General features: G+C 44.2%; 1 protein-coding gene across 1 annotated transcript in view; it reads left to right on the top strand.

Annotated features, from left to right (window-relative positions):
* Positions 1-21,946, top strand: part of Armc3 (armadillo repeat containing 3) — a 90,999-nt gene extending 69,053 nt beyond the window's left edge. The window contains exons 11-19 of the mRNA XM_051151271.1: positions 1,681-1,930; positions 4,761-4,897; positions 9,301-9,469; positions 11,881-11,978; positions 12,953-13,054; positions 13,381-13,476; positions 16,509-16,706; positions 18,840-19,002; positions 21,681-21,946. Of these exons, the coding sequence (XP_051007228.1) occupies positions 1,681-1,930; positions 4,761-4,897; positions 9,301-9,469; positions 11,881-11,978; positions 12,953-13,054; positions 13,381-13,476; positions 16,509-16,706; positions 18,840-19,002; positions 21,681-21,890 (1,423 nt within the window). The 3' untranslated portion in view covers positions 21,891-21,946. The remainder of the gene's footprint in view (positions 1-1,680; positions 1,931-4,760; positions 4,898-9,300; positions 9,470-11,880; positions 11,979-12,952; positions 13,055-13,380; positions 13,477-16,508; positions 16,707-18,839; positions 19,003-21,680) is intronic.
* Positions 21,947-22,149: the final 203 nt, after the last annotated feature.

Below are 22,149 nucleotides of genomic sequence, written 5' to 3'. Positions count from 1 at the left end.
CTCTTAGACTTAAGTAAAGTACAGAATTTTCCTTATTCAAAAACCAGATGACCACCATGCCAGTTAATAATAAGAAAGCATTAGATGTGAAATTATCTCGAGTATTTTATCCCCAAAGAAATGAAAGGAAACGCTGTCCTCACCTACTAAAGAAAGATGTCACAGGAAGTGTTAGCTGTGCCCTTAGTGTGAAAGGAAGCTTGGGGATGAAACTGGGTACAACCTTTCTCATGGAGGCAGCACATATTTTAGAGGGACTGATCTAGTAAGCCAAGGGTGCAGGCAGGCTGGCCTCTGGTTCATTAACTTGGGGTCCTGTTCTCTTTCCTTCTGAGCTGGTTTATATGGACATCACAGCCTGCTCTCCCCCAGGACCACTGGCCAGATTTCATTTGTCATCCGCTCTATGATGGACAGGGCAATTGTCATGCCTTTTGTTTTCCAGGGCACTGTTCCTCCCTCACAGTAAATAGATTTACTGTGACACCACCAAATTAAGTGAATTGGGACACTGGTGACTACACCAGACAGCTTTACTTTTTGCCCCCATTCAAGCTTTATGATACAACCCTACAAAAGAAATATGTCCAATATAAATTTGAGATGTTCGTGTTATTAAAGTGTCGATTTTTGTTGTCTTGATGACTTCTGTTGCCATGATGATTTATGTAAATGGTGGTGGTTGTTATTGTCAAAGTGGTTTTGTGTTGCAGGGGATTGAGCCTAGAGCCATGCACGTGCTAGGCAAATGTTTGGCTACTGAGCTGCATTTCCAGGACCCTTTGGTTTTTTCGCTTTTTCTTTTGAGACTGTCTCACCAAGTATCCAGGCTAAACTTGAACTTCCTTCACAGTCCAGACAGGCCTTAAACTCCCTGCTGTCCCTGTAGCTGAGATGACAGCCCTGGCAGGTCTAGGTCCCCTCATAGATCCTTTAGAGCCAGTGTGCTCCAAATATCTTATTACACAGGGCCATTTTTCAGTCACTTAACACAGTACAGCCCCTCGAATCAAAATGGTTTGAATATTTAACCATCATAAGTCTGTCTTGGCCAAAACGCACGACCCCTTTGTCAAGTATGAAAGGCTTGCAGTTCATCAACCTTGGGGAGGCCAAGGCAGCAGGGACCTGAAGCAACTAGTCAAATCCCACATCCCACATCTGCAGTCAAGGGCAGATAGCTCTGAACTTACACATGAGTGCTAGTGTGCAGCTGGCTTTCTCCACTCAGACATTTCAGAATCCCATGCCCAGAGAATGGCGCCACCTACAGTGGTCAGTTTCCCCTCACTTAGTTACCAGAGTCAAGCTAATTCCCCCAAAGGTACCCTCCAAAAACATGCAACCAAATCTGGACAACCCCTCCCTGGGGCTCCCCGAGCTAGCGTCAAGTAAACAATTAAAACTCATCTGAGGAAACTAACCAAACACTCAGCACTAAAGTGTCCTAAAACGTTTTAGTAGTGTATTTTTCTGTAACTCAAAGGATTACTTGATTTCGTTCTTTTTCACCAGACTCCATTTAGACCACTAGCACCCCGCTCTGGGTTCATTGTAGGACAAAGCAGCCTGTCTCTAAAATCCTTGTCTCTGTGTTTATTCGTGTGAATTCGCTTGCAAAATCCTCTGCTACTGCCTTGAACTGAGAGAATAGCATTCCTTTCTCCCCGCTGTGCCCAGTGCTGCCGCAGAAGCGGACGCCATCGACCCGCTGATAAACATCCTGTCCAGCAAGCGGGACGGAGCCATCGCCAACGCTGCCACCGTGCTGACCAACATGGCCATCCAAGAGCCTCTGCGAGCAATCATCCAGAGCCACGAAGTAATGCGCGCGCTGCTGGGCCCGCTGCACTCCACCAACACGATGGTGCAAAGCACCGCGGCGCTCGCAGTGGCTGCCACTGCCTGCGACTTGGAGGCCCGCACTGAGGTGAGGCGGAACTGCAGCGTGGTTTGGAATCATGCCATCTGCTCAGCCCACTACTCAGTCTTCTCTAATTGGCCTCATTCCTGTTAACACGGTTCCTTTCTATTCGTCTCCCCGGGGCGTCCAGCTAGCCATAGGGTATTTATTTACCTATTACTCTGTGCCAGGCACTCTGCTTGGGTGTTGGCACCATGATGCCAAGCGATGGTGCCGTGGCCATGCTACTCCGTGCTTGCAGAGGGCTCTGTCTAGCTTGGAGCACTGCAGACTCTTCCTTGCCCTCCCAACCCCATGGCTGACCCTTCAGTGTGTGACTTTCCTCATACCATTGCAAGGCCCCAGTGGGCAAGAGCAAAACTGGTAGGCTTTGTAGGTTAAAAAAAAAAAAAAAGAAAGAAAGAAAGAAAGAAAGAAAAGAAAAGAAAAGAAAAAAGAAGAAAAAAAACCCTAAAAACCAAAAACAAAATCCTGTGTGGCTTGTACCTGATGCTCAAACAACAGTGTTTTCTAGAACACTATAATACAGAAATACCCACTATCCTTAAGTCCAAGTGAATGGATGGAAAGATAGCCTCCCTTTTTATCCACCTGGTTTTAAAAAATCCTTTTCTTAAAAAGGGCTTTATTTATTTATATGTTTTGCCTGCATGTATGCCTGTGCACCAGAAGAGGACAGGAAATCTCATTACAGATGGTTGTGAGGCACCATGTGGTTGTTGGGAATTGAACTCAGAACCTCTGGAAGAATAGCCAGTGCTCTTAACCTCTGACCCATCTCTCCAGCCCCTAACTTTCCCCTTTTAAAGCCAGCTCTACCACCTTGTCCTCTACCACGCCTTTCTCCAGCCTAGCTGGACCTCCCTCCATGCTCCTGTTGCTTACCATGTCTTTCCCTGTCTTCCTAGTCTGCATTTTACAGTTCTAGAAGGAAAACACACACACACACACACACACACACACACACACAAACACACACACACAAAACTTCAAGTTGTGAGGAAAGGAATGGAATTTTCTGCCCCTTGTCTATGTTACTACCAAATACCTAGTACCTGATGTTCGTCTGTGTATTACCTAGCTGCAGACTCTCACCACATCACCCAGCCTGGCCCCTGGCCTGGGGCGCATGGTCCTCCCTCCCTTCACCCGCTGACAGCTGGGATTACAGATGTGTGCCTCCACACCTGACTTTCACAATGCCTGTTTAATCAACACTTGTTAAATGAACAGGAAAAAAAAAAAAATGGATGGGTGGAGGAATTAATAAGTTAGCTCTGTGCCAAAGGAACACATGGCGTTAGATTTTTTAAAATCTTGTTTTACACCCAGAAATAAATATGGTCAGAAATTTGGCTTCCCAAGCATGGCATGCTTCAAGCCTGGTGAGGTCTGTGTGCTGACAGGCGGATGCGACAGAGTTCCTGTTTGACTCGAGTGGACCACTGTCCACGTGGCTCTTGACATTCTTTTCTGGGATGTTCCTTTCATCCTCTCAGAGAACGAACTACCACAACCTCAGACACAAGGCCCGAGCATTTTCAGATCTTCCTTCTCCTAGTTGGCATTTCATCCCTAGAAACCAGTCAGTGATGTCACTGATGGAGCTCTACCCTGCTTCTTCCTTATGCTCTTTTCCTTCTTTCTCTAGTCCCCAAAGCAACAACTTTTATATCGTAACAATAGCAAAACACAAGCCTTTCCCTCCAGAACTGTCCCAGCATGGCTTTGGCTCTGCTGCTGGCCTGGGCTGTGATGTGCTGCTATGAATAAAGTCTGCCAACTTAGAGAAACACGGAGCTCTAGTCTCTGCATGTGAGTGCGCAAGTGCAACGGTGTGTGTGTGTTTCCTAGTGCTGCTATAACAAGTTACCAGTGCTTTACAGCTTAAGAGAAGAAAATCTATTCTCTTGAAGAATATGAGGCCAGATGCCCCAAAATGAGTCTTAGGAGCTAAAATCAGAAAGTCTCAAGTGCTGCACTTACTCTGAAGGCTTTGGAAGGGGGTGTTGTTGGAGGAGGGGGAGGGCTCAGTTACACTGGCTGTCCCAGCTTCTGGACAAGAGACACCTGCATCCTTTGGCTTATGGACCCTTCTTCCACCTTCAGAGATCGTCACAGTGGCATTGTATGTCACCATATCCCTTCTGTTTCTGACATCCCTATCTTCCCTTTGTTGGACTCTTTGCAATGACACTACCGGGACTGCTTGAGACTGCAATGTGATTTACCAGTCTCAACATCCTTAATTTTTATCACCTGTACAAAGTCACTTTCAGGGGTAAAAGGACACTCTTATGTCTGCCAGGACCAAGAGAACCTTCAGTGTTCAGGTGCAGGGTGAATAAGCACAGAGTATCCCCCATACTGCAGGGAGGGGGTGTGCTCCTTCTCCCACTATCTGGGGGACTTTCTGGAGAACTCTAGAATGACTTTCCTTGGCCTTCTCTGCTTAGAATGGAAACCTGGATTCTTGTAAAGACTGGCAGATGTCCCCTTGAATTTAATAGCTCTAAATTGACACGTTCAAAACTGTCTTTGCACAGTTGAAAACTTTGCATAGTCAATGAGATTTTTCTAATGTATGAATGTTGATTTTTTCTTTATATACCTCATGCCCTACTAAGGATGGAACCTAGGGGCCTAGGCATGGCATGCAGTACACTACCCATGAGCCATATTGGCAGGACAGCCCTGTGATATCTGAGTCCAGCTCTGTAACACAGGTTGGCCTTGAACTTGGGAGCCTCTGGCCCCACCCAGCCACTGAGTACCGAGATTACTGCCAGGCCCATTTCTATGCTCTTAACGTGTCAATTTTGGTTTCTGCCTGCAGTTGAGGAACTGCGGTGGTCTCGAGCCCCTGGTTGAGCTCCTGCACTCCAAGAATGACGAGGTGCGAAGGCATGCCAGCTGGGCTGTGATGGTCTGCGCCAGTGACGAGCTGATGGCCGCTGAGTTATGCAGGCTCGGGTGAGTGGAAGCTCCTGTGTCTAGCTCCACTGGGGGGAACAAAAGAGAGAAGCAGGCACTTCAGGTCCAAGGAGCACCAAGTAAAGCCTCCCTGTCATTTAGCCTAGCACTCAGGAAGGGCCATTAGAGGGGCAGGACCTCCTGCTCTTACCTGTCCCCCTGAGGGTGACCTCAAGTGTTCCACATCCCATCCCCTTTTCCACTTCATCTTGATAAATGGTTCTCTTTCAGCTTTCACCAAACACAGTCCTGTTTATCCCCCAACCCCAAGGCTAAACTGTATGGGGTGGGCCACTGCTATTATCTTTATTTATCCCTCCTACACACACCAAGCCCTTCCCCTGATATCTGTATTTAATTAGCATCTTCACCCCGGCTCATGCTCCACACAAGATGCAGGTGAACTCAGTTCTCTTTAGCATAGTAGCAAATGAAGACTCCCATACATCCCTAATCACTTGTTCTTATTATATATAACTCTGTTACCTAAATATAGGGTCTCGTATTCTTTTTGCATTAATTGAACAGTGATAGAAAAGTCAGGGCTATAGCTGGGCATTGTGGCACACACTTGTAATCCCAGCACTCAGGGAGGAAGAGGCAGGTGGGTCTCTGTGAGTTCAAGGCCAGCCTGGTCTACAGAATGAGTCCAGGACAGCAAAGGCTACACAGAGAAACCTTGTCAAAAACAACAACAACAACAAGAAGCCAGGGCCAGACCAACTCACTGTCAAATTCTACCAAGTCTCTAGAGAACAGCTAATACCAATGTTTCTGAAACTGTTCTATAACATGGAAAGGAAGGGCACCTCACCACCCTCACTGTGAGGCTAGCATTTCCCTAATTCAAAACTGGATAAGGACACAACCATTAAAGAAAACAATAGATCAATCTCCCTAATGGCACAGACACAAAAATTCTTCTACCTTGATTTCAAGAACATACAAAGAAGACTCCACACTGTGTTGGGCTGTAGTGTATCAGAGTAATTAAGTGGACTGAGAGCAGGAGTCACAGGACCATCTTCATTGCTGTAGAAAAGACATCTGACAAGGTTCAACGTGCCTTCATGATAAAAATCCCTGAAGAAGTTATGGGAAAGGAACCATACCTCAGCAGAATTAGGACTACATACAGTAAACCTGTAGCCAACGTGTCTGAGAGGCAAAAAACTAAAATCATTGTCTCTAAAATCGAGAATAAGACACAGGCAGCTACAATGACAGCTCAGATTCAACAGTGTGCAGTCTTAGCTAGAGCAACAAGAGAAAGAAATGAACAAATAGGAAAAGCCAAATTGTCTTTGTTTACAGACAGCTTAATCTTTTATTTAAAAGATCCTAAATACATTGCAGAAAAACTCTTAAAACTGATAAACCCTCTCAGAGACCAGCAGGATCTAAAATCAACATACAGAAATCAGTAGCTTTTCTGTATGTCAAAATTAAACTTGTTAGAAAAGAAATGGGAGTGAAATGAATCCCATTTACAATCATTAAAAAGAAATCTAGGAATAAATATAACCTGTGAAGTAAAACACCATAAGATGTAAACTTTAAGACAGTGAAGAATGAAGTTGAAAAACACAGTTGAAGATGGAAAGACGTCCTATGCTCTTGGGTAGATGTAATCAATAATGTGTAAGCATCCGTACTTCAAAAGCAATCTCTGTACCGAGCACAATACACATAAAAATCCTACAGACATTTTTCACAGAAATAGGAGGGAAAAAAAATCCTGCAATTTATATGAAAACATAAGAAACTCGGAAGAGGCAAAGCAGTGCTAATCAGAAAGCAGCGCTGGAGGTATCACAATAGTTGACTTCAAACTACACTACAGAGCCATAGTAACAGAACCTGTGTGGCACTGAAGCAGGCATACAGACCAACAGAATGCAATAGAGGTTCCAGATATGAACCCACATAATCACAGCCCTGTGATTTTTGACAAAGGTGTCAAAAAATACACATTGGAGAAAAGACAGCATATGTGACAAATGTCACAAGAGAAATGGCTGTCCACATAAGATACAGTCTCATATCTTATACTGCAGGAAGATCCATTTAAGTAGGTAGAAGACCTCAATGTAAGACCTGAAGCCCCAAAACTGCTAGAGGAAAACAAAACTAAAGCACTTCTAAATATAGACTCAGCTAAGGACTTTGAGAAAGGGACTCAGGAGCTTGGGAAGTAATCCCAAGAATTCACAAGTGAGATGGTAGCTTTCATTTGTGCACAGCAGGAAGTGGCCTTCAGCATGAGCAGACAACCTTCACAAGAGCACAGTATCTTCAGTAACTACCTAACAGAGTATAAGGAATCAATAACTAGAACATATAAAAACTAGAAAAACAATCCTGAGATTTATATGAAAACATAAGAAACTCAGAAGAGCCATAAGCAGTGCTAATCAGAAAGGGCAATGCTGGAGGTGTCCCAATAGTTGACTTCAGATCACACCACAAATATCATACCAGCCAGTAAATAGGCTAATGAGCTGAATGGGTACTCCTCAAGGAAGAAATGCAAATGGTTAGCAGGGATCTGAAACGCTGCCCAACATCCTTAGCCATCAGAAAAATTCAAATTCAAATTATTTTGATATCGCATTTTGCCCAGTCAGAACGGTTGACATCAAGAAAACAAATGATAAGAAATATAGGAACGATCAGTCCTTAAACATAGCTAGAGAGAATATAAACTGTAGCCAACGGGATGCAAGTAAACACGCCACAGGGACCATCCAAGTGCTTGAGAAACAGACCCAATCCAGATGTCCATTGACAAAAAGAGAAAGAAAATATCATAATACAGACAGTGGGATTTTACCCAACCACTAAGAAAACTGTAGTCATGACATCTGAAGAAAAGTGGGTAGAACTGGAGATCACTGAGTAAAATTCAGATCTAGACTTAGAAAGACATGCATTTTTTTTTTTCCTGTGTGGAACCTAGATTTAAATTTATATGCATATGCATACTGTGCTGGTTTGAACAGGTATGGCCCTCCATAAACTCATGTGCTTGAATGCTTGGCCCATACAGAGTGGCACTATTAGGAGGTGTGTCTTGTTGGAGTAGGTGTGGCCTTGTTGGTGGAAGTGTGTCACTGAGGGGGCAGCCTTGGAGGTCTCTGATGTTCCTGCTGCTCCCAGTGTGTCACACACTCTCCTTCTGTTGCCTTTGGGTCAAGGTGTAGAACTCTTGGCTTCCCCAGCACCATGTCCGCCTACATGTACCACGTTCCTCGCTATGATGGTAATAAACAAAATTTCAGCCCCAATTAAATGTTTTTCTTTATAAGAGTTGCCTTGGCCATGGTGTCTCTTCACAGCAATAAAACCCTAAGACATGTACCTACATGTGACATATATTCTGTTACAAAAAGTAAAGACTAATTCCAGGATGGAAGACAGCCAGCAATAGAGGAGCCGAGAGGATGAGGAGGCCAGTGAGTGTACAAATTAGAATAAAGTGCAATGACACACTTGTATAAAAATAGCAGAATAAAACCCATTTCTTTGCTCTTTTTGTTTTGTTTTGTGATTTTTGTTTTTAGACACAGGATTACTGTGTGTAGTCTTGGCTGTCCTGGAACTCACTCTGTAGAGCAGGCTGGCCTTAGACTCAGAGATCTGCCTGCCTTTGCCTCCCCCATGTGTTGGGATTAAAAACATGAGCTACCTCTGCTTGGAACCCATTACTTTGTATGTCAACCTAAAAATTTAAAGAAACAGCAAGACAAAAACAAGAATAAAAACAAAAAAACCAACCAACCAAACAAATAAAAACAACAGGAATTTCTCCATTAAAATACACATTCATCTGTTTTCCATTACTGTAACAGTACCTGAGAAGAAACAAAGAGAAAATATTTATTTTGACTCATGGTTTCAGATGTTTCCATTCATGGTTGCTTGGTCTTGTTGCATTTGGACCTGTGGTGAGGCATTGTATTATAGGGATGCGGGGGAGGCACAGAGCCAAGCAGAGCTGCTCCTCTGCATGGCAGCTAGGAATCAAAGGGGAAGGGATAGGCTCCCAATTGCCCTTTCAAGGACAAACACCAATGACCTAAGTTCCTCCCACTAGACCCCCACTTCAGTGATCCCTACCAACGGTGCCACAGGCAGACGACCAAGCTTTTAACACAGACATTTATCCAGGCCATGTCCCACCAACTGTTTGAATATGAGTTATTGCATGGCATTTACGTTCTCAGAAAGTGACAATTCATCTTCATAATTCTGTCAGTTTCACCTCATTTAAAAAGTCAGGGGAGGCTCTGAGCTTTCCATCTCAATTCTTCACTCAGGAGCTTAAGGATGTAAATGGGAACTCAGTGTGGGTTGGATTAGAGAAAACAAACAACTTTTTTTAAAAAAAAATTTATTGACAGGGCTCTAGATATCCTTGAAGAAATTAATCTATCAGTAAGTCGGAAAAATAAATTCAGTGAGGCGGCCTATAACAAATTGCTCAACAACAGTCTTTCCCTGAAATACAGCCAGACCGGCTACTTGTCATCAAGCAACATAATTAGTGACGGATTCTATGATTACGGTCGGGTAAGTGGTAGCATTTATTTGTGTATTGCTCTGATTTCCCCTTTAATCATGATGCCATCACATTGCTACTTTATAAGCACCGAACACACTTTATATTTTTACAGACAGAAATGTGAAAATCAGCGCTTTAGCCTGGACTACTTCTGGCCATAAGATTTTGCGTTCTCGTACCGTGTTTAACTAGATTCTGTTTTGCTTGTACTTTTAAGTCGGTTTGTTAATTCAAGTCCCAGTAACATTCCACAACACACACAAACCACCGAGAAATTGCTCCACAAAAAGCTCATTTTATTCAACGACAAGTAATTTTGAAAGAACTACTGTAACATCCATACAAAGACGCTTCAGGGGAACTGAGGACAAGAGCAGGAAGTCAACACAGAACCCTGACACACAAGGAAATGCTCACAGGGAGAAGGGCGTGAGCCTTTGAAACACTCAGTGAAACAGTGCTCTCTATAATGGAGCGTTCGGGTCCATTCACTCTGTAAGTACTGTGCTTCTGGTGTTGTAGGCTTTGACTACACCAAAACTGAACCAAAAAAAGGATAAAAGATCCCTGCTCCCATGGGAGGAGTGGGAGGACACAGACAACAGCAATGTGCTAGAGTTGGGTGGGGAGTGAGGGAGAACGGAACAGAGTCGGCAGGAGGGCATCTGCAAAGCTATGAAGTATTAGAGCTGACATCTGCCATTTTCAAAAGGGTGGTTAGGCAGCCCTCACTGAACGTAATGTATGAATAAAATCTTGGATGGAGTGGGGAAAGTTAGATTGGGGGCTATTTGGGAAAGAAATTTCTGGGCAGAGGAATAAGGGAGGAATAAGAGGAAATGTACTTGGCATGTGTAAGGAGTATCAGGATGGGCCTGCATGGGAGCTGAGCTGATAAGAGGGAAGAATAGAGATGGTATTACCCATAATTCAGGTGGATAAAGGAACTCAGACCATGGGATTCTTGGGGACCACTACAAGACCTCAATATGCAAGGGGAAATGGAACAGGGCCCCCGTAGGATGATAGGATCTGTTTTGGTTGTAGAGGATTGCTTTGCATTGTTTTTTAATAGGTCATGGAAACGGTCTTAGATGGGACTGGAATCTATTACTTGATCACAAGGAGACTAAGAAGCTGATGGAGTCGGCCCTCTTCTTTCAGGCTGACACAATTACACTCCAACTCCTCTAGTGCCCTTTTACTCTCGAGTTCATAGCCTCTTTTCTCTGGTCATTATTGTTTCATATATATATATATATATATATATATTTATATTTATATATATGCATGGATGGGTGGGTGGATGGGTGGATGAATGGGTGGATGGATGGATGGATGGATGGGTGAGTGAGTGGGTGGGCGGACGGACGGGTGGGTGGGTGTATGGATAGATGGATGGGTGGACGGATGGGTCAGTGGGTGGGTAGATGGGTGAAAGGGTAGGTAGATGGGTGGATGGGTGGGTGGATGGATGGATGCATGGATGGATGGATGGGGCATTGGGGGGGTGGATGGATGGAAGGGTGGGTGGGTATATGTATGGATGGATAGGTGGATAGGTGGATGGATAGATGGGTGGATGGATGGGTGGATGGACTGACAGATGAACAAAGAGTGAGAGAACATGCTAAATCCATTTTTATTGTTTGTATATACATGGTTTCATTGGAAACCAATAAGGAGGCGTGCCCACCCTGGGAGAGGTTAATTCCCCTTCTCCCAGTAGTCATTAGCTAGATGCCTGTGATTCTTTGTCTAGAAGTGGGACCCTATGGAAATTCCTCCCCTCTCTGTTAAGATGTCCATGAGGATTTTGCCTGCACCATGTGTGTGCCTGGTACCTGAGAAGGTCAGAAGAGAACATCAGATTTTTTTTTTTTAACAACAGTTGTAAAATATCACATAGGTTCTCAGAACTGAGCCTGGGTCGTCTTCAAGAGAAACAAGTGCTCTTAAGTGCTGAGCCACCCCTCCGGCCCTAGCTTCTCTGCAACACTTGGATAAATCAGTTTCAGCCCATAGGTGTTTTACAGCTAAAGTCCTGCCTGGAGTATTGAGATAGATTTTAGATACAATTATTTCCAAGGGACTGTGACAACAGCTATGGTATGGAATCGCTGAAGGCAAAACAGCAAAGAATGTGGGTGTAAAGGAGAGTATGTCCGCAAGCTTCCAGATCAAATATATATCTTTCTATCACCATCTGTATCTATCTATCTATCTATCTATCTTTTTATCATCATCTGTCTGTCTTTGTATCTATCATCTACTTGCCATCTGTGTGCATCTATCTGCAGTCTGTGTGCACATGAAGGAATTAGACCCTTCAAACTGTCAAGATCCCTGTCTATCAGCACTCATGCTTAAACTATAACATGTGCAGAGAACCCACCCTTGTGCTCACATTATCTCACAGATAAATCCTGGCACCAAACTTTTACCGCTGAAGGAACTCTGCCTACAGGAGCTGAATGATCACCGAGCTACGTTATTAGTCAACAGTAAATCTGACATGTGAGTTTTTGGGGTAGGGGTTCTGCAGGGAGGAAAGCATGAAGTTTTTGGTTGTCAAAACACAAGTAGGTAAAAGGTCCCAGTAGGGTATCTTCCCAGATGTATCTAACACTGTAGAAGTAAGGGCTAGACCATTAACGCAGCCTGCTATGGAATAACCTATATTTTCATTTGACTCCATGTTAGCAATTTCCAATGGATTTGGGAAAATAATCAAAGAATGTAAAGTGTAGAAAATATTGACAAGTCTCCAAAAATGTGTAATAGCATGCAATGACCACCCATCAATTTTTCTTTAAGATAAATAAATGGTAGAAGTAAAAATTAAAGCTTCATTTAAAAACAAACAAAAACAAAAAACAGAAAAACCCAAAACAAACGGAGTCTCACTATGTACTTCTGGTTGGCCTGGAACTCACTATGTAGTACAGATTGGCCTTGAAGTCATAGATATCTACCTGCCTCTGCCTCTAAAATGTTAAAAATTAAAGGCATGTATCACCATGCTGGCTTCCAAATGTTTGGCTTTTTAAACTGGATCGCTTGTGGCACAAACTTGCTTCAGACTCCTCCTGTAGCTGAGGACAACCTTGAATTTCCTCCTCCATCCCTGAGTGGATTACAGGTGGGCACCACTAGGCATGATTTATATGTTAGAGAAGATCAAAACCAATGCTTTGTCAGTGATAATATTTTTTTTTTAATTTAAAAGATATTTTAAAAAATTCTATGAACCTGTATATCTATATATTACCAACATGATATGTATTTCATACAAGTATTTCCTGTTCATGCCCGGGGAAAGTTTTTACTTTATTTTTGTCTTCACCTCTCCTTGGTGGTTTTTAAAAAATAGTCTGGCACCATTGAAAGTCTTCTGCAAATATGACTTTCCCAGGAAGTATGTTTTATAGGACAAAGTCAGTGTTGATGGATTTTAGTTTGTACCTTACTTCAAATGTATAACGTTTTAGCTCTCCACCTCCGTCTATGGAGGATAAATCATCAGAAATTGGCTATGGACGAAGCATTTCTTCTTCATCTTCCTTAAGAAGGGCAAGCAAAGAGAAGGCCAGGTAAGAACATACTTTATCGATGCTCAACCAACCCCACCTAGAGACGAAGTTTGGGGGGTTTGTTTTTGTTTCCTCTTATGGTGATTTATGTGCATAATTGTTTTGTAAACTGATGTGGCAAAGATCCTGCAGTTGGGGTTGAGTTTTCCTAAATTATGGATGGAATAGGCCCTGGCTATTGGGTGACTGAACCCAATCATAATGGGAGAAAAGGGACCTTTTAATGATAATTATCTTTAAAATGTAACCTGTGGCTGCGGTTAACAAGACTAGAACAAGCTGTGTTCTTTTCAAATGACAAAAAAGAAAAATAGTTTTCGTTTTAGTGCTGGATTTGGATCCCCTACAGAAGAAAAATCAGAGCCTACATCAGGACGAAACACTGTCATCAGCAGAGGTACCGCCAAAGAGAAAGGCTCCAGGTAGGAAATTCGTTAGTTTCTTCTCCTCCCAGTTACAAGCATGACAACTCGTAATTATGCTGCAAGAGAGATGTGGCTTTTGTTTTTTCTGTGCTGGTCATGGAATCACGGGGTCTCCCTGGTGGACAAGGGCTCACACTGAGCCACAGCCTAGCACATAAATTTTCCTGTGTAGTAGCCACCCCTCAGGCCTAAAGTGGCTTTGCCTAGCAAGTGTCAAAACCTGGCCTTGAGCCCTAGCCCTGCAAAGGAAGTTTGACTTTTGAAGCCTAAGCATTGATTGAGTAAAAAATCCTGAGTTGCAACTTAAGTTTGGTTTTGTTCTGTGCTGTCTTTGAAATTTTTACCCAGAATGTCTCCTGTCTCTGGATTAGTCACATTACCCTGGTAACTTCTACCATCAAGTAGTTGCTTTCCTTCAACAAAGGACAATAGAGGCAGCAGTTGTCCTCACCTACTGATACCCTCAGCCCACCGGACCCCTGATAGGGATGGGAGGGAGGGGGAGTCACCTTCTTCAGGTCATGGACCTGTGTCCTGTCCTGATGGCCCTCTCCCCACTTCCTTTTCTCGCTCTGTCCCCTACCTTTCAGCGCAGAAGAAACTCAAAGAGGGAGAAAGAGATAGCTCTTATGGCTGGAACAACTACAGTATGCTTTGTGCTCCTATGGTTTATGTATTCTAAAGTTCTATTTGGGTTTAGGGAGATGGCTCCATGGGTGATGTGCCTGCCTAGTATGCAGAGATTGCTGGGTTTAAGCCCCAGTAGAACATAAACACATCATGGTGGCGCCCACCTGCAGTCCGGGCACCCAGGAAGCAGTTCAGACTTATCCTAGGCTTCATAGAGAGTTGGAGGCCAGCCTGGGCTACCTGTCTATAAAGAAATGGGGTTAGGGGAGAAACATGGTTTGTACTTAGTAAAAGAAATGGAAGGAATCTTTGATTTCTTTTTTCAAAATATTTAAAAGGAAAATTTGCGTGTATTTCAGTTGATTTGTTCCTCCTCCCTTGGGTAGTAATAGGTAACAATAAAGAATTCCCACCCCTAGTTTGCGTCATTGAAACATAAACCCAATACTTGAGAATTACTTAACTTGGTGCTGCTCCTTCTTGCCCCAGGTTAGCCCCACATTCTTGGCTTATTTGACTCTGGAATAAACTAAGTCCTTTGTCAATTAGATACTGAATGTTTCATCTTAATATTGTGCGAGCCTAGTCTCCAGAACAGGAGATCTGCATCGGTGCATACAAGGAAGGGTGTAGAGTGTTTAGCTAAAGCATCGGTTCCTTTACCTTAAAATCGATATGTTTATTTACATAAAAATAGTGACTAACTGACAAAATCCTTCGAGGAAAATTGAAGTGTAGAATTAAGGTCAGTCAGAAAGGGGAGGGTGGTGCTAGAAATAGAAGCACTTCGAATCCCCGCCCCTTAAAGCTACTGCCAGTTTTGAGACTTGGTACTAGAGGCATGGGGAAGAGGTCTGGGGTTGAACAGAGAGACACTAGGCAACCCACACTGCCCCACTGGGACCTACCTGGACTCCCTTGGAGTTCCTCCTTTCATTCATTCTGAGATACCTCTTCCCAACCCCATCCAGGTGTATTTGGGCAGACCTCTTGATCTGTCCCCACATGAGTGTGGGTTCACCAAAGGCTTGTCTGCCTTAACAGTGTCTCACACTTGCCCATCAGCAGCTATTAAGGTAAAGACTTACCAAAGCTAAAAAACACAAAGAGGGGCTGTTGGAGTCTTGGTAGCTATGAAGTAGGAAGGGCGAGCCTTACCGGAGACTCTTGCATCCTTCAAGGTTGGGTGAATCTCTTGCAAGGGGCTGCGGAAACAACCTAGGGAGATCTCCCCTACCTCTCAGAGGATGCCTTAGTTGTTTTTCTGTCAGCTTGAGCCATCTGGGAAGAGGGCACCTTAATTGAAAAAAACCCCAAGCAGTTGGACCTGGAAGCAAGTCTCTGGGTTCTGTTTTGTTTGTCAATTAGTGATTGATGTTGAAGGACCCAGCCAGCTGTGGGCCATTCCATCCCTCAGCTGGTGGTCCTGGGCTGTGTAAGAAAGGAGGCTAAGCAAGCCACGAGGAGCAAGCCAGTGAGCAGCACTCCTCCGTGGCTTGTGCTTTAGTTCCTGCCTCAAGCTCCTGTCCTGACTTTCATTGCTCCATGATGGCATGTCACCTGAGAAATTTGCTGAAATAACCCCCTTTCTTCCCTGACCAAAAATTGTTTTGGGTCACAGTGTTTACTAGAGCAACAAAAAAAACACTAGCTAGGGGGGCTGGAGAGATGGCTCAGTGGTTTAAGAGCACTGTCTGCTCCTCCAAAGGTCCTAAGTTCAATCTCCAGCAACCACATGGTGGCTCACAAGGCTCACAACCATCTATAACGTGACTTGATGCCCTCTCCTGGCCTGCAGGTATACATACAGATAAAACACTCAAATAAATAAATAAACAAATAAATCTTAAAAAAAACATCAGCTAGAGGATAGTCACTGGCGCTCCTGTCAGTTCTTCTCTGGCCCTCTCAGCTAGTGCCATCCCTTGGCAAAAGCTGGCAAAGTAACCCCTCTGGCCTCTAAGCACTGGCATTAAAGGCATGGGCTACCAGCTCCAGCCAAGATTGATTTTATGGGGTCATTGGTGTGTTACACCTGATGCTGATGTTTTCCACCCAGACTAGTGCCTGTGAGATGCTTCCAAATAGTTTTGTGCACTAGTGGTTTATTCCTTTTTATTCTTAACAAGTATTTCAATGTTACGGGCTTACCACTGTATACCTATCTCTAGCCGAGGGACATTGGAGTTGTCTCTAGGGTTTTTTTATTATTCAAATTAACTTTTAATATAGCATACAAAATAACATGCTTTATCAGGGCATTTTCATACATATTTGTCATTGTATTTTGTTCTAATTAGTTTCCCTCCCCGATTGAGTGCTCCTTATTCCTCTGAGTAGTTGGTGTTTGGTCACTTGATTGACTGGATATTGGGTTTTATTATTGTTTACTCTCAAAGGAAAGGGAGAGGGAAAAAAGAAGAAGAAAAAGTGAAAGAGGAAGAAGAGGTCCTGGCAGTGCCCAAACTGACAGAAGGCAGCCCCGACAAAGAATGGTACCCGCCTTCTGACCCTGAGTTCTGTGTGTATGTGTACGAGGTGACCAAATCAATACTGCCCATCGTCAACATTAGGGAACAGATTGAGGCCCTTGCCAAGTGAGTCACTGCCCCTCCCTCTCCTTCTCTTCCTCCTCCTCCTCTTTCTCTTCCCTCTTCTCCTCCTCCCTCTCCTCCTCTTCCTCTTCTTCTTTCTCTCTCTGTGTATTAATTTTAATTTCTGAATTTTTAAAGTATTAGTGGTTTGCTTTTAATTAAAGTTAATTTAAAATAAAACCAACAAAATAAACCGCAGTGGTTTATGGTGCCTCTGCAGCAGAAGTGCAATGAATTATAGGAGCTCTCCTACATTTCTGTGAAGAATCAGAGCTGAAGTTGCTTAGAGACAAACATCTGCTTTTTCCCCCCTAGCTAAGCTGTAGAAAGGCATCTTTGGTATGATCTTAGAGTGTTTGTGAGTGAATCTGTGTTTCAAAATTAAATCACTCCTTGAGTGTACACGGCCCTCATAATTAAAAGCCATCCTACTGTTAGTTCTCTCTAAACACCTCTGTTGTTTTTGTTGTTGTTTTGTTTTTTAAACACAAATAAACAACTTTTTTTTTAATCATGGGTGTCTGCCAGTGCGTTTGCTGGAGTGGGCTGTGGCCATTCTGAGAATTGCTGCTGAGCAGAGCAGAGCTCTGTGTAAGCCTCGGAAGTTGCCCTCTTCATTCGTGTTTGGGCTCCTTCCACTGAAGAGGCTGAGGCCCTGAGCAGGTCTCTTATGGGCTGTATGGAACCAGAAATGACTAGAAGCACGGTAGGGGGTGGGGCATGGGATCCATGATTGACAGGACCCAGCGGGGGACGGGCTGGCTCCAGCAACAGCTGTAGCCTCTTTGGGAGCCCTATCCACTCCAGGTGAGAGTCCGGTAGCACTCCTCAGACCTGGAAGCAACAATTACAAGACTCACAGCTGCCGGACACGGTGAGAAAGAGGGCGTTTCAGTCTAGAAGGATTTCCCTCCCATGTCCTTGAGATGGGATGACTCAGGCAGAACTCTCATTCGAGTCCTGTGAACATTTGTCCAGTTCTTCCCAACACCGGGTTCCCAGCGGAGGTTCTCCTCATCACTTCCGAATCACTATTTTTTCCCAAAGGTGAACCGAGGATAACAAGTCAGACAGTGGCAGAGGTCCCACCACACGACAGGCTGCAGGTGGACTGACAGCTCCACTCCACCTCCTTTCCTCATTGCTTGCTTTAGTTTTGTTTAGCTTTGGGGTTTTCCTTTGTTTTGGTTTATTTGTTTTGGTTTTTTGTTTGTTTGCTATTGTTGTTCTTGTACGTGGGGGTTTTAAGACAATTTTCCTCATAGCACAGCTAAAGGCCAATCTTCCCTTTAAATTTTCAGTTTTTTTCCCACCCACCCCTAAATATGTTCTTAGTTATGGAGAATTTTTAGAGATGTATTTATTGACATCATTATTACAAGATCTTACTATTTGGGGGAAAAAACCCTCAAAACCAAAGTATTCCAATTTCATCATCTCCTACACATCTGCTACTCCCTCATGCATTTTTTTCTTCCTCCTTCTCCTCTTCCACTCTTCTTTGATGTGTTATGTGATGCCATAGATTTCTTAATTATAAAGATGAATTCTACAATTTAAAAAACTATTAAATTTGCACTAGGCTACATCAGTGTATACAATGGTATAAGCACAGTCTTTAGAAGAAGGAGGCAGGAGGAGCACCACAGGACTGGGGCCAGCCTGGGCCACATACTGAGATTTTGTCACAAAATAATAGGTCTTTTTTTTTTCTTGATATTTGAAACTGTCCATGAGTCTAATGGGAAATTTGACTGGGTTCCTCTGGCTTTTGAGTTTAAATTCCTTGAAAGAAGAAAGCCTACCAGTTAGTAAATGCCTTCACTTTCAGACTAAAACACAACACTGTTCAACAGTAAGATAAAACCTTAAAAGTGCATTTACGTTTAGTTTGATAGTCATTTGGCCTACACTATATCTATTGGGATCCTAGCACTCATCATCTTCTTTGTGTTGAATTTAATCACCAGGATTTCAGCTTATATATGTGTTTATGATTGTCTCAGTGCAGTAAGCAGGATGACTTTTTCCCTGCAAATACATGTTTTAAGTAGAGCAAATAAGAACTATACACAAAACATCCAAAGTAAGTGATTAAAACTGACTGTTTTTTTTATCTCACTCTAATGGGCACAGGTATGTGGCTGATAAAATGGGTGGTAAGATTCCAAAAGAGAAGCTATCTGATTTCAGCTGGGAGCTTCATATAAGTGAGTTGAAATTTCAACTGAAATCCAATGTTATACCAATTGGATATATCAAGAAAGGAATCTTTTATCATCGAGCTTTGCTTTTCAAGGTATTTAAAATATTTTTGCCTCATTTCTATTAAGTTAAAAAGTTTTGTCTTTATCTCATCTGACTGTGTCCATTACTAACATTTAACTTAATAACATTAATCTTTGCATTTATATTTATTTAATTTGAAATGTTTGTGATAATGTGCGCACAGAGAGAGAGCAAGAGAGATAAATAAATATATAAACATCTACACATAAAATAATCCTGCTATGAGAATCTGCTGTCCTTTTTGATAGAAAGTAGGAGAGGGAATGGGAGGAAGAGAAAGAGAGTGGGTACATTTTGCAGGCCTGATACAAAGCATCAGATGAGTCTGTACATGACCCTAAAATTTGAGTAACCACTAAAAACATCAATGGTGTGTATGTGTGCATGTGTGTGTATGCGTGTGTGTGTGTGTGTGTGTGTGTGGTGGTGTGTGGTGTGTGTGTGATGTGTGGTGGTGTATGTGTGTGTGTGTGTGTGTAGTGTGTTCGTGTGTGTGTGTGTGTGTGTGTGTGTGTGTGTGTGTGTGTGTGTGTATGTGATTTTGGAAGCTCAGGCTGGGCCTGGGGAATGGATCAGAACAGACACAAGACTAGAGGCAGGACAAGCATTAGAAGGTGGCTGCATAGCAAGCACAAGTGGCTCATACTCGGGATGAATTGCTCCATGTGGAAAGAGGATGGAGCTGGGAAGATTTCAGATTAACAACCAAAAGGGCTTGGCAGTTGCCTGAATGTGGTGGGGGAGGAAGCCTGGGAAGAGAAGGCTGATCTCCATGTCCTGGACAGGGCAAGCGAGAAGATAGCACCAGTCACCGAGACTCAGCACTGGGAAAATGTGAGGCTTCCGAGAGTGTGGTCTTAGCCAGTGAGTGGTGGCACACACCTGTAATCCCAGCACTCCGGGGAGGCAGAGGCAGACAGATCTCTGTGAATTTGAGGCCAGCCTGGTCTACAAAGAGAGTCCAGGACAGGCAAGGTGACACAGAGAAACCCTGTCTTGAAAAACAGATGAGGAAAACAGCTTTTCAGACACAAAGCTCACCAGCTCACAAGAGTGCCTCAAGGCTGCAAGTACCCTGGAGGTAGATGTCTGGTTCCCCTTTTTAGATCACTATCTGCAGTGACCTTGAGAAAGTAAATGCCCTCGGCTTCAATCTAAAAATGCGGGATAACAACAGTTGGGGCTATTCAAAGTCCTTGAACAGGAAATAGAGTCATACCAGTTTCACACTGGAGAAAGTCACAGGCGCAGTCCTTGTGTCCCACTGGACTATAAGGGCGATAGATCTTGATAGTGTTTGTTCTCTGGTCACTGCTTTCCAGGCCATCCTCAGCCACAGGACAAAGGGAATCAAAATCAAAACCTGAACATGACCACAAGTCTTTATTATTTTGGCCCACTCCAAACTATGCAGATTGGGGCAGTCATTGCAACTCCAGTACACTCAATTAATATGTGAGTGCACCCACTACTAAAGCACAGTTCTCCTCCTGGGTGTAACTCAGCCTTTGTCGAGTACTTCCTCCTGGGAGTTGGCACCTGGCAGTTCATCATACAAGCATCAAGGTTCCATGCTTTCCCCCAACTCACAGGGGTAGAAATGGAAGCCTGGGCGGCAAATCCCTTGGCTTATGGTCACTAGTCAGTAAGCAGCAGGGCTAAGTGGCGGTGCAAACCCGGGCAGGATAACCAGGCCTCTTATTCATTGTGGAACAGCTGAGAAGTTTCTAAATTACTTTAATGAAGGGACTCTAGCCAGCCCAAGCATGGCAGCCACGGCTCTGGCAGGCCTTGACCTCCTGCCTCATCCCTTCTGCCTTAATGAAAACTGTTCAATTTCACCCCTGAAGCTAACCACCAAGGTGCCCTTATTTGTCTACGTCCTCCTCCTGAGGCCGACACCAAGGCCCAGATAGCGAAGTATTGAAGTCCAGCAACCAAAAGCCTTGTCTGGCTCACCTAGTTAACATGCCCAATTAAAGTTAAACACCCCATCCTAACACCTTTATAAACTGCCGTCTGCCTATGGGCCATGTCTGTGTTTTGTCCTGCTCTGAGACAAATACCCCCCCCCCCCTTGTCCTCTATCTCCCGTTTTTTGTCTCTTATTCCCTGCTCTCTGTCCCTCTGGGGCAAATGAACCTCCTTTGAGCTGAGAGCTTGGTCTTGGAGGTCCTCAGTTGTACCTCACTCCTCTTCACTTAAAAGAAAAAAAAACACCTCAAAATCAGAGACAAATCAGGGCACCCTGGAGTGACAGCCTGCAGTGAAGTAGCTGCAGTTTGGGGCCTCCTGCCCCACGGTGTCTTTTACATTGCACAACAGACTGCCTGGGAATGAGACTTTGCAATCTCACTGCCTACTGTGGTCCAACACCAAGCAGTGGATGCATGGGTGGAGCTCTGGGATAGCTCCCCTCCAACCATCCTGTGCTCTATTGCATTAACTTGCTGAAGTGTCCTTTCCCAGGACACTCCTGTACACACTGATTCTACAGATGGCGAGCCGGCAGGGACAGCCCATGTACGGCTCCTATCACACTGCTGTCCGTTTTCCAGCGTCCCGTCAAACATTTTCTTTGCTTGCCTGTTTAAAGTCTCTCCCAAGGGTCTTCTCCCACTAAGTGTCTCTCCCCCACATGCTTGCCTATGGCCCTGAGCCCCGTGGTTTTCTTGTTCCTACCCTCAGGCACTGGCTGATAAAATCGGGGTGGGCTGCAGCCTGGTGCGTGGTGAATACAGCCGAGCGTGGAACGAAGTGAAACTGGTGAACGAGGCTAGGAAGGGCGTGATCGGGAACCTGCCCCCACCAGAAGAGTACATCGTGGACCTCATGTTCCACCCGGGGACCCTGATAAAGCTGCGCAGCCGAGAGGCCGACCTCTACTGCTTTCTGTAGTCTCCAGAGGAGCGCCCGAGCACCCTGACCAGAAACTATCCTCACATGCTTTCTAAGAAGGGTGCTAACAGGTTTGATAACGTCAAATAAAAGCGTTAGAAATGGTTTGCATGCAGAAATAAGCTGTGGGTGCGGCTGTGCGGTGCTCCGCACCCCAGGCTGTGAAATTCAGGGTCTGGCAGGGCCTCACATGCTGTCAATCCTGCATCCACAGGCAGCAGGAACACGGTTATTGTGGGTGAAATGGGCTTGTCGCCGT

This window comes from Acomys russatus, chromosome 9 (assembly GCF_903995435.1).
Source record: "Acomys russatus chromosome 9, mAcoRus1.1, whole genome shotgun sequence".
Taxonomy (NCBI): domain Eukaryota; kingdom Metazoa; phylum Chordata; class Mammalia; order Rodentia; family Muridae; genus Acomys; species Acomys russatus.
This window is presented reverse-complemented; position numbering and strand designations above follow the sequence as displayed.